The sequence below is a fragment of the Anomaloglossus baeobatrachus genome, chromosome 7 (genome assembly GCF_048569485.1).
Source record: "Anomaloglossus baeobatrachus isolate aAnoBae1 chromosome 7, aAnoBae1.hap1, whole genome shotgun sequence".
NCBI lineage: Eukaryota > Metazoa > Chordata > Amphibia > Anura > Aromobatidae > Anomaloglossus > Anomaloglossus baeobatrachus.
This window is the reverse complement of record NC_134359.1, coordinates 270126703-270143611: the sequence shown is the minus strand read 5'-3', so window position 1 is coordinate 270143611 and position 16909 is coordinate 270126703. Positions and strand designations below refer to the sequence as shown.

The 16909-nt window shown below is 43.0% G+C and overlaps 1 protein-coding gene across 2 annotated transcripts in view; it reads right to left on the bottom strand.

Annotated features, from left to right (window-relative positions):
- SCNN1G (sodium channel epithelial 1 subunit gamma) overlaps nucleotides 1-12580 on the bottom strand; it is a 33339-nt gene extending 20759 nt beyond the window's left edge. Inside the window, exons 1-2 of one of the 2 annotated variants that reach the window (XM_075319220.1) lie at nucleotides 12386-12580; nucleotides 7364-7693 (exon numbers count right to left, since the gene is read on the bottom strand). In XM_075319220.1, coding sequence (XP_075175335.1) covers nucleotides 7364-7686 — 323 coding nt within the window. In that variant the 5' untranslated portion in view covers nucleotides 7687-7693; nucleotides 12386-12580. Of the gene's footprint in view, nucleotides 1-7363; nucleotides 7694-9741; nucleotides 9962-12385 lie in introns of those variants that run through there. The other variant, XM_075319221.1, reaches the window with a different exon arrangement.
- Between the last annotated feature and the right edge of the window lie 4329 nt (nucleotides 12581-16909).

The following is a 16909-nucleotide window of genomic DNA, read 5'->3' as shown; positions in this document are numbered from 1 at the left end:
TTCACAAGCGCACAATTATACGCCAAAGTCATAATCGCTGCATAAGATAACTATTTATTTAAAACTGATTATTTTAATTTTTTTAACTTTCTTCTAGATCTATATTTATACAATAAAAATCACCCAAGCACATAACCGGCCAAAAATGAGACCGGCCAAAAATATAGTCACTCTCTGCTGCCTTGTAAACGCAGCTGACTCCTCCCGCCTTCAAGTTCCCGACACAGGAAGTAGCTTTCTGACATGTACTATTTCTCAGCCATAAAAGCTTGTCATGGACTCATTTTATGGTCACAGGGTCACCGAAACATCTCTATACCTCTTTCACTGAGTAGAGTAACCATCCCGTCTTCTCTTCTCTTATGTAATTAAATGGTTTTACCAGGAGTTGTCCCAATATCAGCCTTAATGATAAAAAGAGTGTTCTCATGGTTGAACTTGAGCATTTTCTCATGGTTGATCTTCACGAGCATGTTCTCATGATTGATCTTGAGGAGAATGTTCTTATGGTTGATCTTGAGGAGAATCTTCTCATGATTGATCTTGAGGAGCAGGTCCTCATGGTCGATATTCACGAGCGTGTTTTCATGACTGATGTTCTCGTGGTTGATCTGGAGGAGCATGTTCTCATAATTTATCTTGAGGATCATGTTCTCATGGTTGATCTTGAGGAGCATGTTTCATCATTCATCTTGGGAAGTATGTTCTCATGATTGATCTTGAGGAGCATGTTCTCATGATTGATCTTGAGGAGCATGTTCTCATGGTTGATCTTGAGGAGCATGTTCTCATGGTTGATCTTGAGGAGCATGTTCTCATGGTTGATCTTGAGGAGCATGTTCTCATAATTTATCTTGAAGAGCATGTTCTCGTGGTTGATCTGGAGGAGCATGTTCTCATGATTGTGTGACACCCTGGGCAAGCCAGGGGTCACAGGTCATCACACCACCACACCCTACACCCCAGTTAGGCACATCTAAGCTAACCCAAAAATCCTTCTTGCCTTCCTCCAGGGGCTGATGTTCACACCAGGGGGTGGGCCAGGCGGTTGGCTCCGCCCACCGAGGAGTTCACAGCCCTGGAGGCGGGAGGAACCAGGCAGTCAGCTCAGGGAAGAGCTAGAGTAAGGAGTAAACAAGGAGTCGAGTTAAGGAAGCAGTAGTAAAGCTAAAGAGAAAAGCTGAAGTGACAGTAGTAAAGCCTGAAGTTGGTCCGGCTGTGTGCCCGGACAGTGACAGCAAGGTCAGCAGATGGCGGTGACAGTCTGCAGGGGTGACTGCTCGGAGGTTGCTGGAAGGACCGCGGACGGGTAGTGGCCCGGCGGTCTGGAGCAGCATACAAAGGACAGTCAGCACCAGGGCAGGGGCCTTTCGGATCCCGGCAAGGCTAGGAGTCGCCATAATTTGCCAAATCCGTCAGTGAAGGGGACGACTGTCTCCCAACAACCAAGTCCCGATAGAAGGCAACAGTCCAACCGTAACGGAGAGACACCGCCACCGTCAGGGCACCAGTTTCTCAGGGCCAGCGCCTGCGGGCAAAGTAGGGCTCCTCCGGCCCATATCCAAACCGGGGAGCGGGTTACCGGTGGGAACCCATCGCAACCATCATCAACATAGGTGCAGGACAGAGGGACCGTCACCGTCACCTACTGGGGAAAGCAAGTGCAGCCGTCCGTGGGAACCGTCTTTCCAGCCGTGTGTTTTACCGAGAACTGTGTCATCGTCTCAGGCTGAGTGAGTACCACAGTGCCGCAAGGCACAGCGCTGCCCCCACGTCCCTGCGCCCACCAAGCCCTGCATCTCCCACTTCATCACTGGGCCCCGGGATCACCAACCCCTACCCACGGAGGGGCAACACAACAACTAGCTGCTCCATACCACCACTCCCGGGATCCCCATACAGAGCAGCGGTGGTGTCAACAAATCACCACAACCGTGGGTGGCGTCACGGACAATAAACAATCCCAATCCCCTTTCACTCACGGGCGAGGAGCGCCGCTAGAGTCCCTGGGATCCGGCCCATCGCTTGAGCCACCGAGCAGCAGCAGGCCGCAGCAGCCGGACCCGAGCAGTAGGGAGAGCGCGGCGTCCCCTCCTCCGCCCGCGACAACTGATCTTGAGGAGCATGTTCTTATGATTGATCTTCAGGAGCATGTTCTCATGATTGATTGGAGGAGCATGCACTCATGGTTGATCTTGAGGACCATGTTCTCATCATTCATCTTGAAAAGTATGTTCTCATGATTGATCTTGAGGAGCATGTTCTCATGAATGATCTTCAAGAGCACACTGCTTTTCTCCCGGATTCCTGGTTGCTGGTGGTGTGCTCCTAAAGATTGAGAGTTCACATCTTTGACATGGCTATGTATCCCAGTTCATTTTGTGCTTCAAGGCTGTGCTTGCAGACTGTAAATAGAGACTTCTAGCTCTGCACACTCATTACCTAGGTAACCAACCACTCTGAGACTGCAGCAGTGGCTGGTAACCTAGGCAACGAGTAGTAAGCTATAGATTTAAAACCCCACCGATCTTGAGAGCAGAGACAATTTTTAAGAAGAGGTAAATTGCTTGTTTTTACAAACATTTTTCAATTTTACCATTTAAGAACTTGAAAATTGAAAATTGATTCAGTGGCCCCAAAATACAGGTCTAAGGAAAAATTATTAGTATATGAGATCTGGGATCTGATTATATTTGGGATTTAGTCTGACCTCTGATATTAATAATTGGGGAGTAAACATTTTTTTAACTGTGAACAAAGGCCTCACCCCTTAAAGGTTTCTTCTGTTTTGTATCTACTCACTGCTCTAGTACGGCCCCAGGTTGGCCTTCCAGGTGTAGAGACATGGCCGACTAGTTGTAATTGGCGGTAGTAGGCCTAATGTCATCCTTATACAAGCGCTGGGCTTCTATGAGCATATACATACTTGCGTAACATACCATAAAACCTGCTCACTTGTATTTCTTAAGTGTTTGGTTAAAGAATGTGTTACATTATGTGTAAAGTATAAACACATATTTCACATGCATGACGTTCTCTCCGGAGGCCCGGACTGGCGGAGTCGTCACAAAGGCGCAGACTCCTTTGAGTAAAAGGAAGGAAAGAAGAGGAAATATCTCTGTACCGTAGCATATCTTAAAGCCCCCAATGCAAAATCTCGAAAGGAGCCACCAACGATCAAGGGTTCTTCTCATATGGGACCCTTTTGGTCATCGTACTACTAGGGTCTGAGCACGATTGCAACCTCTGCAGCCACCATAGTTCCATCCCTGATCCTAGATGGTGGTGCTTAGAAGTTCTCCCATGGTGCTGGTTCATCACACCATCACACCAGTATCCTGTGGCTTCTTGGTACTTCTTGGCTAGTTCACCCTCCGAATGTGAAAGTTTTAAAGGGACAAACGAGGCTGTCCTAAAGGGTTCCATGAGTATGAAGAAAACGGGACAAAAATGTAAATTAGGTTTTTCAAAATCAATCTTCAGGAGTGCGCTAAGTCTTAGCCTCCTGGTTTACAACTTACTGGGAGCTGGTGCGCTCCTGATGATTGACCGTTTGCACCACCGGTCTGAGCTGTGCCACTCCATCTGCAGAATCTATAGCTGGTTGGATCAAGAGACCTGGAGAGCTTCAGACCAGCCCTTGCAAGTTCGCGGCTTGACTAGATGACCTGTCACGTCTGTTCTTGAGACCGGAGGAAGGTTACTTGTTTAATATTGTAGTCAAAACGCGTTGTAATTTGATATTGATCAACAGACGGATATTGTTCTATACCTTTGAATTCAATAAACATTCTGAAAGAATAAGGATCTTGAAATAATTCTGGGAGCGCCAGGCCAACAAACTGGGATTTCTTTATGGAACTGATTGCTCTTGAGACCAAAGAAGATTTGACCCACACAATACATGCACGCCAACTTTCAAAAGGTGAATATGGGAGAGACAGTGGGTAATAGAGCTTTAATGTGAGATGATCAGGTAAAACATGAAGGAATTGTTCACCTGCAATGAGCAAGCACAACAACATAGAAGGAATAAAAATGGCTGGTGCAGACCCTGGAAAGACAGATGGCTGAAGGTGGATGATAATGGTTGAAATCGGCGCTGCCGTGGAATGAGGAATGGAGCCATGTCTTAGAAGTGATTTTATTCAACTCGTTTCGGACTGGAAACTCCTTCATCCGGATAATCACTATATAAGTGATGGTGATTATCGTGATGGAGTTTCCATTCTGAAACGCGTTGAATAAAGTCACTTCTAAGATGAGGCTCCATTCCTCATTCCACGGCGGCGTGGATTTTAAGCCTTAACTTCCACCTTCAGCCAACTTTCAAAATGTAAAAAAGTACTGCATGGGAAATGTTTAGCCATTGCCATATTCACTTTCAATGGCCACACTCCTTACATTTCATATTATTGCATCATTTTTCTGGATCCCCTCCTCATGGTTCTATTGCACTTAGATCCTAAAAAGTGACTTGGACCAGGCTCCTACAGACACACATAGTACATAACTACCCATCATATACTCAACGGATATCCACAAATGCAAAAAAGTAGCACACATCTACTACAACACAATATTCACAAGACACTCTATGGCGGCACATAAAGTATATATGACGAACTACCACTAGGTGTCACCAAAAGCAACTAGTGACAGGGAAGTCAAACAAACTGGTGGTCAGGAGCTAAGAGGTCACGTATGGAACACAGGGATGAAGCAAAGCTGAGGTCAGAGCACAAGTTGGAGGTCAAAAGCCAGGAAATCACGTAAGGTACACTGGGGGAAGCGGAGCCAAGGTCAGGGTACAAGCCAGAGGTCAGAAGCCAGGAAGTCATGTAAAGTACACTGGGGGGAAGCAGAGCCGAGGTCAGGGTACAAGCTGGAGGTCAGAAGCCAAGAAGTCACGTAAGGTACAATGGGGAAATGCGGAGCCGAGGTCAGGATACAAGCCGGAGGTCAGAAGCCAGGAAGTCACATAAGGTACACTGGGGGAAGGGAAACGGAGCCTAGGTCAGGGTACAAGCAGGAGATCAGAAGCCAGAAAGTCATGTAAGATTCACTGAGGAAAAGCAGAGCCAAGGTCAGGGTACAAGACGAGGTCAGGAGTCGGAGAACAAAGTCAGAGTCAGGGACACGGGAGAAAAGGTTTAACAAGTGGTCTGGGGTAGGAGGACAAGACCAAAGCACAAACAGGAGCCAGAGCAGCTACTGCAGGCAGGAACTACGACTGGTGGCGTTCTGAGTGAGGTTGCTCCCTAATGAAGCAGAGCAATCACCCGAAATGAGGCGCCTGGAGAGAGGCCCCTCCCAACTCTAGCGCAGGAACCGAGGACGGAAACCACCCATATACCAGCGCAAAATACAACACAGAACATCAGCTCTGCTGGAGAGCAGAGCACCACGGATCAGAACCATGACAGGACAGTCAGAGGGATGTGCTGCCACATAGTGCTCCAAACACCAGCCCTTGTTCTAGCCCTTTATTAGTTCTTGGTTAACCAGTAGGACTACTCCAGTCCATAGATCAACTACTGGGAATTCCAGTATAGGAAGAGCAGCCGGTGGGGCCAATTACACTCAGGACTCTGCTGGAGTCCCAGTCTGGGATCCCGGCCAAACTCACATCTTATGACCTTACTAAGCGGAAATTGTTTCCTTCGGTCCCTATTGTAAGCACCGCAGTACAGAGAATAAGTAATGAATTGCTAATTTATATTTTAGCCGATCTGATTGTCTGGAAAAATTCCCAGATCCACTTCCAGAATAAACAGAGCACTATCCTGGGTCACAGCTCACACCTTTCTACATAAAAACCTGTACAGTCAGCATAAAATGACTGTTTGCTATTAGTAAGAATATAACAAAGATGTACACTATAATACGCAGAATAGCGCTCGACTGGATATTGTGCCTTAGAAGGCAAAAGGATTAATTTAAAGAGGTTGTCCACATTGGATGATCCCATCTTTTTAGAAATATTCCCTGAAAAGAGGGTAATCGGAAGGGGGGGGGTGTCAAACTGCTGAGACCCCACCAGTGATTAATTGTTATCAGCTAAGAAAACTATCAACAAGTCTTATCCTTCCCTACAGCGCTCCCGCAGGTGGCATGAAGTATTGCAGATTGCTACTTGGATTATTGTATGGGTGAGAAAGTGGGTGCACTTATCATGGAAGCAGAGCATGCACTTGTCATGGGTCCCTTATGAAGAGGGGGTGCAGCCCTTTGCAACAAATCCTGAAGGTCTCGACCTTTAGGAACAACTGCTTTTTTGCTTGGGGTTTTCATTACAATGTAAGCCACCAATTGTGCCATTAAGTAACCTACAGTCACCTCTGAAGTTTCAAACTTACTGATACAAATAGAAACTGTATTACATTGTAAAGTTATGACTTTTTGTATTATACTTCTTTGCCTTATTTTTTTTTTTATTCATTCTCTTCCAAACACTATACCAAAGTGCTGTTTCATTGCTCAGTTCATATACATTTAGAAGCTGCTTTCAACTGCTGCTCGGCAAACATCCCTACACTATATTCATACATTCTGTGCCTGGGAATCCTTGTGTCAGAATATTGAGTTGGAAGCAGAGATGTACAAACAGGGGAATTCCTCAAAACAGACTGTTTCAATATAGTGATAGTGTAGGAGTTTTGCTGAGCAGCAATTAAAAGCAACTTATAAAAGATTATGAAATAAGCAATGAGACAATAGTGTTTGCGAGAGAAGGAAAAGAAATAAGGCAGTGAAGTATGTTACAACAAAAATTGATAACTTTACAATGTCTGGAAGATAATAATAATAATAATAATAATAATAATAATAATAATAATAATAATAATAATAATATAATAAAACAATAAATAATAATTATAATAAATAATAAAAATAATTGTAAAAGTATAATAATAATAATAGTGAATAATAAAAGTTAATAATAAAACAGTAAATACTTATAATAAAAATAATGATAAAAGTCTAATAATAATAATATTAATAATAATAATACTAAAAAATAAAATAAAAAAATATAAAAGTCTAATAATAATAATAATAATAAAAATGAAAATAATAACAATAAAATATTATAAAAAGTAAAAATAAATAATATTAATAAAAATATAAATAATAAAAATAATAATAAAATATAATTATAAAAAGTAATAATAAATAAATAGTAATAATAAAATAAAACAATATAAAAAAACTAATATTATTTTTATTATTATTATTATTATTATTGGTGATAATAACAATGATAATAAATAATAAAAATAATTATAAAAATTGTGTTACTTTTTTTTAACCATCCCTCAAACACAGACACACACAATGAAAGTGACCCCAATTTTCTTACTTGTAGGGGTTCATGTTGCAGACGGTGATGGCTGGAAATGTCAATTTCTGGAAGGTCACAGTGATGGACACACTAACGGTGTAATAGGACATAAGCAATAAGGCGCACTGCCAAAAAACCAGAGCCACCGCAGTCAAGGTGAGGGCAATCCAGATCCATCTCCGTAGACGACCCTTGGACACCACTATCCTCCGGCAGCCGTGAGTGTTGGTGGTCAAGCAGTACCATTGCATCAGCTCATACAAGGTTGGAGCTTGGGGACCCGTCACGGGAAGGTTCTTCTTGAGCTTCTGGGTAAGTTTCTTCTTAGGACCGTTAGACATGATGAATCTGGAACATGTAAGAAACAAGATACTTCAATATAACACAGCCATACAGAGATGAGCCCTCTTGGTAGTCATTGTCAACACTCCTAATATGTGATATCTGGCAGGTCCTTGTATAAGTCACAAATAGTTCCTTTCTAATCATCAAGTCTGGCAGCAATGATGGGTGATGAAGCAGGACTGAATTTTCCAGTGGGTCAATTCATAATACCGGGATGTGTGTTCTTACATAGAACTGCGGGTAACAGCAGAATGAATCATTACGTAGTTCTGGCATTTAGGAGATGTCTCAAACAGAACATTATTGTCCTATGTTCTTTCTTGGAAGAAACAACAATCTGATTGTAACCAGATCTAATAGATATTTCCATTGTGTCTGAGGAACGTGCCGTATTGTGCACTTTATGGAAGGACATGCCGCGTAATATGATGGGAACCTGGGATAGGACAGAGTTTTGTATTGACTCCCAATAAAAAGGTGAAAAAAATATAAAATGTTCACTGATAAGAACAAAAAAAATCATTCAACTGAAGCTGAAACCAGGTGCCGAGGTCAGTCTTAGGAGCAACAAAAAGAGGTCGCCTTGCCACTGCTGTTGGGCTCACATAAAACTGGCCACTTTTCTGTGCTAAGTATCTCAAACTCTCCATGTTTTTCATAGCAGTGATGCATGTCTATATTCCCATATTCATTGTTTCACATATCTTAGCACTACAGAGTGCAGCTGTCTCCTTTTCGTTACTAGCAGGAAGGAAGTCCAGGCTTGATCTGATCTGATTTATCTACTATTATCTATCTATCTATCTATCCATCCATCCATCCAACCAACCAATATCTATCCAATATCTATCTATCTATCTATCTATCCATCCAATATTTATCTATCTATCTATCTACCCATCCATCTATCTATCTATCTATCTATCTATCTATCTATCTATCTATCCATCAATCCAATATCTATCTATCTAATATCTATCTACCTACCCATCCATCCATCCATCCAACCAATATCTAGCTATCTATCCAATATGTATCTATTCAATATCTATTTTACCATCCATCCAACCAACCATCTATCTATCCAATATCTATTATTCATCCAATATCTATCTCTATATCTCTATCTATCTATCTATCTATCCTTCTATCTATCTATCTATCTATCTATCCCTCTATCTATCTATCTATCTATCTATCTATCCCTCTATCTATCTATCTATCTATCTATCTATCTATCTATCTATCACTCTATCTTTCTATCTATCTATCCCTCTATCTATCTATCTATCCATCCATCCATCTATCTATCTATCTATCTATCTATCCCTCTATCTATCTATCTATCTATCTCTCTATCTATCTATCTATCTATCCCTCTATCTATCTATCCCTCTATCTATCTATCTATCTATCTATCTATCTATATATCTATCCCTCTATCTATCTATCTAATCTATCTATCTATCTATCTATCTATCTATCTATCTATCTATCTATCTATCTATCCCTCTATCTATCTATCTATCTATCTATCTATTCCTCTATCTATCTATCCCTCTATCTATGCCTCTATCTATCATCTATCTATCAGAAAACCAGTTGCACATTAATATCTTGAGCCTCTTAATAAAAGGAAACTTGCATTAGTGAACCCCAATCTCCCTAACCAGACAGGACGCTCCACTAAACCACTGACAAGGGTCACATATAAGCTGAGATGTGTTGGTCTGGGTCCCAGTCATCACAAAGTAGATCCTGATATTGAAAAGGGAAAATATAGAGAAAAAATGTAAAATAGGATATTGCTGACCACGGAGCACAACAAGCCACCAATGTGGAGCCCGTGCCACACAGCAGCACGTATCTCGGCGTCCTAGACCACGTCCAACACATGCAAAATTGCAAATATAAAAAAACTAAATTAAATAAGTGCATAAGACACATAAAGAACAAATGTACAGAAGATATGTGATGCATCAATAAAAGGACCATTCTGTAATGTGCGATCTGTGTCCCCCCGGGTACGGAGCGGGGGGATACGGCCTCACCTGGAGAGATCTGGGCGCTGACTGTGACCAGGATCTCGTGTCTCCCCTCTGCTCTCATAAAGATTCTGCGCCTCTGAACTGAATGTTCTTGTCTATGCTCCCGGCTGGCTCTGGTCTGAAGCAGAAAAGACTAGATCCCCTGACAGGTAGGGCCAGTCTGGCTGATGGGAGTGATACAGATGTGAACTCCATAAAGTCACCTGAGCTATTCATATCCCTGGAGCGGAGCATGAGCCTCCGGATTCCAGGGCGGTGATGAGGAGGGAACATTAGGGAGGACCTGTGGTGTCCTCACTATATAGGATGAGCGCGTGCAGCACATGTGCACTGTATACAGCTGTAATGACACAGCAGATCCCCAATTCTGGGGCACGGGATCACACCACTGTCTAGATCACACCACACCTGGTCACTGTCCTTAAAAAGGAATCTGTCAGCAGGTTTTTGCTATTTTTGAGGTATTTTGAGAATTCAGGGATGCCTGTCTTGTCACAGTCTGATCTGTTGTTTATATACTATGTTTGTTTAAGCAGCAGGACCCTTATCATTGCTGGGACTACAATGTCATGCATATTCCAGTCCGGCACCCCCCTCCTCTGATTGATACCTCACTATCAATGTACAAGTCTTGTATGAATGCGGGCAACTTTCCCAGCTCTGCTACATGGCTAAATCTAAAAATTCTGATTGTGTCACATCAGCTGCACCCAGTAATCTAAGTGATACATCGCTGGAATCAGGATCTCTGCCCCTACATCATGCTGCTCTCAGATAAGGAAGCAAAAACCTGCTGACAGATTCCCTTTAAAAGCAGTTTCCTAAATGTCCTACTATTAGATTTGATAAAAGGTAACACTGACCACAGTAATACAAATCTGTCCAAAGAAAATGATTATCTGCAGTGACTAAAATGCTACTGTTAATTAGGTGAATAAACCTCTCTATTTTTGCAGGTTATTTTTGGAGATCTGCTTCATATAGTGTATACATGATCTGTATCTCACATGTATAATCTGGGGTTTCCTTATCAGTGGTATATAGTGTCTACATGATTTGTATCTCACCTGTAAGGTCTCAGTATTAGGGGTATATAGTGTATACCTGATCTCTATCTCATCTGCATAATCTGGGGTCTCCTTATCAGTAGTATATAGTGTATACATGATTTGTATCTCACCTGTAAGGTCTCAGTATTAGGGGTATATAGTGTATACCTGATCTCTATCTCATCTGCATAATCTGGGGTTTCCTTATCAGTAGTATATAGTGTATACATGATCTGTATCTCACCTGTAAGGTCTCAGTATTAGGGGTATATAGTGTATACCTGATCTCTATCTCATCTGCATAATCTGGGGTTTCCTTATCAGTGGTATATAGTGTCTACATGATTTGTATCTCACCTGTAAGGTCTCAGTATTAGGGGTATATAGTGTATACCTGATCTCTATCTCATCTGCATAATCTGGGCTCTCCTTATCAGTAGTATATAGTGTATACATGATTTGTATCTCACCTGTAAGGTCTCAGTATTAGGGGTATATAGTGTATACCTGATCTCTATCTCATCTGCATAATCTGGGGTCTCCTTATCAGTGGTATATAGTGTCTACATGATTTGTATCTCACCTGTATAATCTGGGGTCTCCTTATCAGTAGTATATAGTGTATATATGATTTGTATCTCACCCGTATAATATGGGGTCTCAGTATTAGTGGTATATAGTGTATATATGATCTGTATCTCACCTGTATAATCTAAGGTCTCAGTATTAGCAGTGTATAGTGTATACCTGATCTGTATCTCACATGTAAAATCTGGGGTCTCAATATTAGCAGTGTATATTGTATACAGGATCTGTATCTCACCTGTATAATCTGGGGTCTCAGTATTAGCAGTATATAGTGTATAGATGATCTATATCTCACCTGTATAATCTGGGGTCTCAGTATTAGCAGTATAAAGTGTATAGATGATCTATATCTCACCTGTATAATCTGGGGTCTCATATTAGTAGTATATAGTGTATACATGATCTGTAATCCACCTGTATAATCTGTGGTCTCAGTATTAGCAGTATAAAGTGTATAGATGATCTATATCTCATCTGTATAATCTGGGGTCTCATATTAGTAGTATATAGTGTATACATGATCTGTAATCCACCTGTATAATCTGGGGTCTCAGTATTAGCAGTATAAAGTGTATAGATGATCTATATCTCACCTGTATAATCTGGGGTCTCATATTAGTAGTATATAGTGTATACATGATCTGTAATCCACCTGTATAATCTGTGGTCTCAGTATTAGCAGTATAAAGTGTATAGATGATCTATATCTCACCTGTATAATCTGGGGTCTCATATTAGTAGTATATAGTGTATACATGATCTGTAATCCACCTGTATAATCTGGGGTCTCAGTATTAGCAGTATAAAGTGTATAGATGATCTATATCTCACCTGTATAATCTGGGGTCTCATATTAGTAGTATATAGTGTATACATGATCTGTAATCCACCTGTATAATCTGTGGTCTCAGTATTAGTGGTATATAGTGTTTACATGATCTGTATCTCACCTGTATAATCCGTAGTCTCAGTATTAGTAGTATATAGCATATATTTAATCTGTATCTCACCTGTATGTTCCGGGCTCTCAGTATTAGTGGAAGGCACTGGTCCTATGGAGTTGCTCGGGGAGGAGGTTGCCCGCTCAGTGGTCGCACAGGTAAGAAGTTGGTGCTTGGATCATTGAATCCCTCATTTCTGGGAATTTTCCATCTGCGGGCGCAGGCTGTGCATCACTGAGCTTCTTTCTGGGCAGCTCCGGTGCTAGCACTGCCTACCTGCTGACTCCATCCCTGGGTCACTGCCTGCCTCTTGTATTCCTCATTACAGGATGTCTAACATCACTCACACATAGGACACTGTCTGATACCAGCCCTGCAGCGCCTCCTAATGGCTGAACTATGGAATTACATCTTTCTTCTTTTAGCGGTGGAAAAACTGTTTTTTCACAAACACACTTCATACATGCATGTTTGTTTTTACTGTTATCACTTTTGAGACACAACCATTTTTTACTATTTGCTTTAACTTTACCTTCTTCCCTTCCAAGTGCAAGATCTTTTTTTTTTCTCTTAAACTTCGCTGTATGAAGACTTGATTTTTGGAGGAACAAGTTGTGGCTTTTACTGACACCATTCAATTAAGCACATAACATAATGACAAGGGTAACATAAAAATTCCCCTCAAAAATAAAGGCAATTCCGCTAATGTTTTCTTCGGTGTTTTTTTTACAAAATTCACATTGGTCTGATAACTTTTTGTTCCATGAGACAATACTATTATGGTGATGAAGACACGGCTTGTACATAGTCTGGTGTTGGCTTGTACATAGTCTGGTATTTTCTGAAGTAACATATGGATACAAAACCTGGGCGATAAAGAAACATGCTAGCTGTACAGACGGGATGACGGGATGACGTTGGGGTGTGTAGTACCCTCTGTAGCGTAGGCAAGCATCACTCGTTTCTCATCCACCTCCTGGTCCTCAGCCTCCTCCTCAATATCAACCAATAAAAGAGAAGAAAATGAGAATATAAGATGAGCCTGGGTATCACCTAGTGTACGTTTTTCCTCCATCGCCACTCACCATCTTGTTTTTTTCTTTAAAGATTTGTAGAACCTCCCAGATGTCAGACAACCATGGCCATTCGTCGGTTCTTATGTGCGGAGGCTAAGCGGAATACCAATGAGCCTCTTGTAGCTGGTATTCAACTAAGGCCCTCTGCTGCTCACAAAGCCTTTCCAACATTTGTAATGTGAAGTCCCAGCTCATGGGCACATCACACACCAGTCGGTGAGCTGGCATTTGCAACCGCTCCGGCATCACTTCCAGAAAGACGGCAGCTTTTCCTGACTTGCAGAAAAGGGTGCACACGTGGTATCCCTTTACAAGTGGCTCAGACAAATCTGGCTAGGTTTTCAGAAACCGTTGAACAACTAAGTTGAGCATGTGGGACAGGCATGGTACATGTGCAAGTTACCAAGTTTCAGAGCCACCTCCAGATTAAGGTCATTATGACACCATGCCTGGTTGTAGATGATCTCACGAGAGTCAGATCTATCTGTTGTGATACACCTTTCCACAGCTATTGCAGCTTGACCAAGGCAGTTCTGCAGTGCTTCCAGTACATGGATATGGACGACGTGCTTTGATATGACAATTCGGAGGATGAGGAGGGGGGCACAGGAACTGGTATAGATGGTGGTGGAAACCCTGATGGAACAAGCGCCCGTTGTCACGGGGTGAGACGGGATACCTAGGTACAGAGGAGCCTAAACTGGCCCTCAGACTAGGGGAAACCTCATTGACTCCGATCCCTAAGATACGCCTGAAGGTGTCGATGTTTGGGCCGCCTTCCTTACCCTATCTCTTGCATAACCTTGGTCTAGTGGCTCCCTTCCCTCCACCCAGGAGAGGGCTGGGACAGGAGTGATAAATCCCACACAAATAAACAGACGAGGGAAAAATCAAAACTCAAACTCATAGAGGTACAGATAATATGTGATCCGAAGGAAACTAAAAGGAAGAGAGGAAATAATCAGACAACATGAATATTTACACAACACATCAACCAGCACACAGAAGTTCACCAGCAACTAGATAACAAAGCATACGGATCGGGATTGCAAAAAGCTATAATCGGCATTGGAGAACAGGCTACACCATCTTAAAAATGGTGATGGCGACGGTCATAGGTCTCCTGCAACATGTGACTCAAGCAGTAATCCACAGGCTAACAGAAATTAACTCCTGTAAGCCTGATTACTAACAAGAGCACACCTGGTAGATGCCCGAGCCTGTCCGTGCAACTCAAAAGCAGCATCGTGTGGAATGTCTGACTCTACTGTGTGAACAGTGTCAGATGTAGTCCTGACACTCGGCGACTTTTGAGCCATACACCGTGTGACACTCGCAATCCTCTGCGTCGGTAGCACATATGTCGTATCACAGTCAGATTCAGTCCTGGCCTCCACAAAGTTCACCCAATTGACCCTGGCCACAATTTCATGTCCACATGTCAGTCGTTAAGTGAATATTCCCAGTAACTGCGTGGTCAAAGTACGGTTGATGTTATGGGACATGTGCTGGTGTAAGGCGAAATCCGCACACGGGGAAAAATAATGGCAGCTGGGGTCCAAGTACCAAGGGATGTTTGCCACCAAGAAGTTGCAGAAAGCCCTAGTGTCCACAAGATTAAATGCCAACATTTTCAAGGCAAGCATTATGGAAATGTGCCCGTTTAGAGTTTGGGCCTGTGGGTGGCTGGCAGGGTATTTCCATTTGCGTTCCAAGGCCTGGGGTAGGGACAGCTGAATGCTGCTCTGGGACAAAGGATCTGTGAATATGCAGGATGAAAGGCATCCGTGCCTGCGCACTGGACAGGGGAGTGGCAGGCACATAGCACATGTGAAGAGGCAGTTGTGTCCCCCACAGACATTGATTGTGGATCCAGGCGATCAGCCCACCTAGGCGGGAGCTTTGATGACATGTACCTGAGCATGCTGGTGGTGGTAAGCTGGTAGTGGTCAGGCCCTTGTTGGTCTTGGTATGGCACAGGTTACAAATGACCATTCTTTAAAAAAGTGTCAGACTGGAGAACACCTACCCTTGGCCTGGGAACTTGCCATGTGTGGGTGCTATGGGGAATAGTATACCGCCTTCTCCCTCTGGCCACCCCACTGCCTCTTCCTGCCTGTTGCGGTGCTGCAGATCGTTCCCCTCTGTGCTGTTGTCCTCACTCTGTGTGGCACCTTGCCAAGTTGGGTCAGTGACTTCATCGTCCACCACCTCGTCTTCCATTTCCGCACACTGGTCCTCCTAACTTGTTGACTTAACAACATCACTTGTTGGCAACTGTGTCTCATCCTCATCTATCTCTTGAGACACTAATTCTTGCTCCCCCATCTTCTTCTGACTGTGACTGCTCAAATATTTGGGCATGACTACACACAATCTCATGTTCCTCTTGAAATGTGCAAGGTGAGAGGCCAGAATCAATAAATGTAAATGTAAATAGCTCCTTCAGAGTGTCCAAGCGTGGGATCACTTGTCTCCTGGGACTCGGCATGGTGGAAGGAAGGAGGATCAGGGTGAGGATTATGTGGTCCAGACTCTTGGCTTGTGAGACTGGACCATGTGGAAGACAAGGTGGTGCTGGTAAATATACTGAAAGCATTATCTGCCATCCAATCGACCACCTGTTCACACCGTTCTGGCTTCAAGAGTCGCCTACAAAGTGGGACAGAAAGAATGGATGCGTGTGTTGGTTGTGCTCCAACAGGACGCACAGTTCCACCTGGCCCACGGCTTCGGCCTCTGTGTGCACCATTAGCAGCACGTCCACTTCCCCATCCCTTAGCACATGCCTTGCACATTTTAAATTAGTTAGGTATTATATATGCTGCAAACATTTTGTTATTGATAGGGAAAATAAAATATGTGGCCCTGAAAAGGACTTTTGGTTTTAAGTTGCAGCAGCAGTATAAGTATAGAAGAACTATTTTGCAATAGACCTTGCCTATATGACTGCTCTAATCTCAAACTATCCCTCCTCCAGCTCTAACTACAGTGAAAGAGGGTAACAGTAGTTTTACTACAAGAGATGACAGTATGTGATGACTGTCACAAGATGGCGCTAGACAATTCTTGTATGCAGTAAATGTAGAGATAGTCAGACAGACAGAGATCATAAACCAGGAAGACACAACAGTACACGAGGAGGCAGACAGAGACGAGGTCAGGATACAAGCCGAAGGTCAGGGTTCCAGTAGAGTATGTACAGAATACAGGGAGCAGGCAGGGACGTGGTCAGGAGGAAATCCGAGGTCAGAAGCCGGGAAGTCACAACAAAAACAGGGGAAGGCAGGAAGAGACAGGTAAACAACAGTCCGGAGTTGAGAGACCAAGATCTGAACACAGCACCATGGGAGCCAACAGCACAACTGTAAATAGGAAGTACGATTGTCGGGGTCCTAAGCTAACACGCTCCCTTATGAAGTAGAGCAATTACCGGGAATGAGAAACATCTGCAAGAGCAGCACTCAGGACCAGAGTGAAACCCAGTGCTGTGAAACAACCAGCAGAGCATTCATCA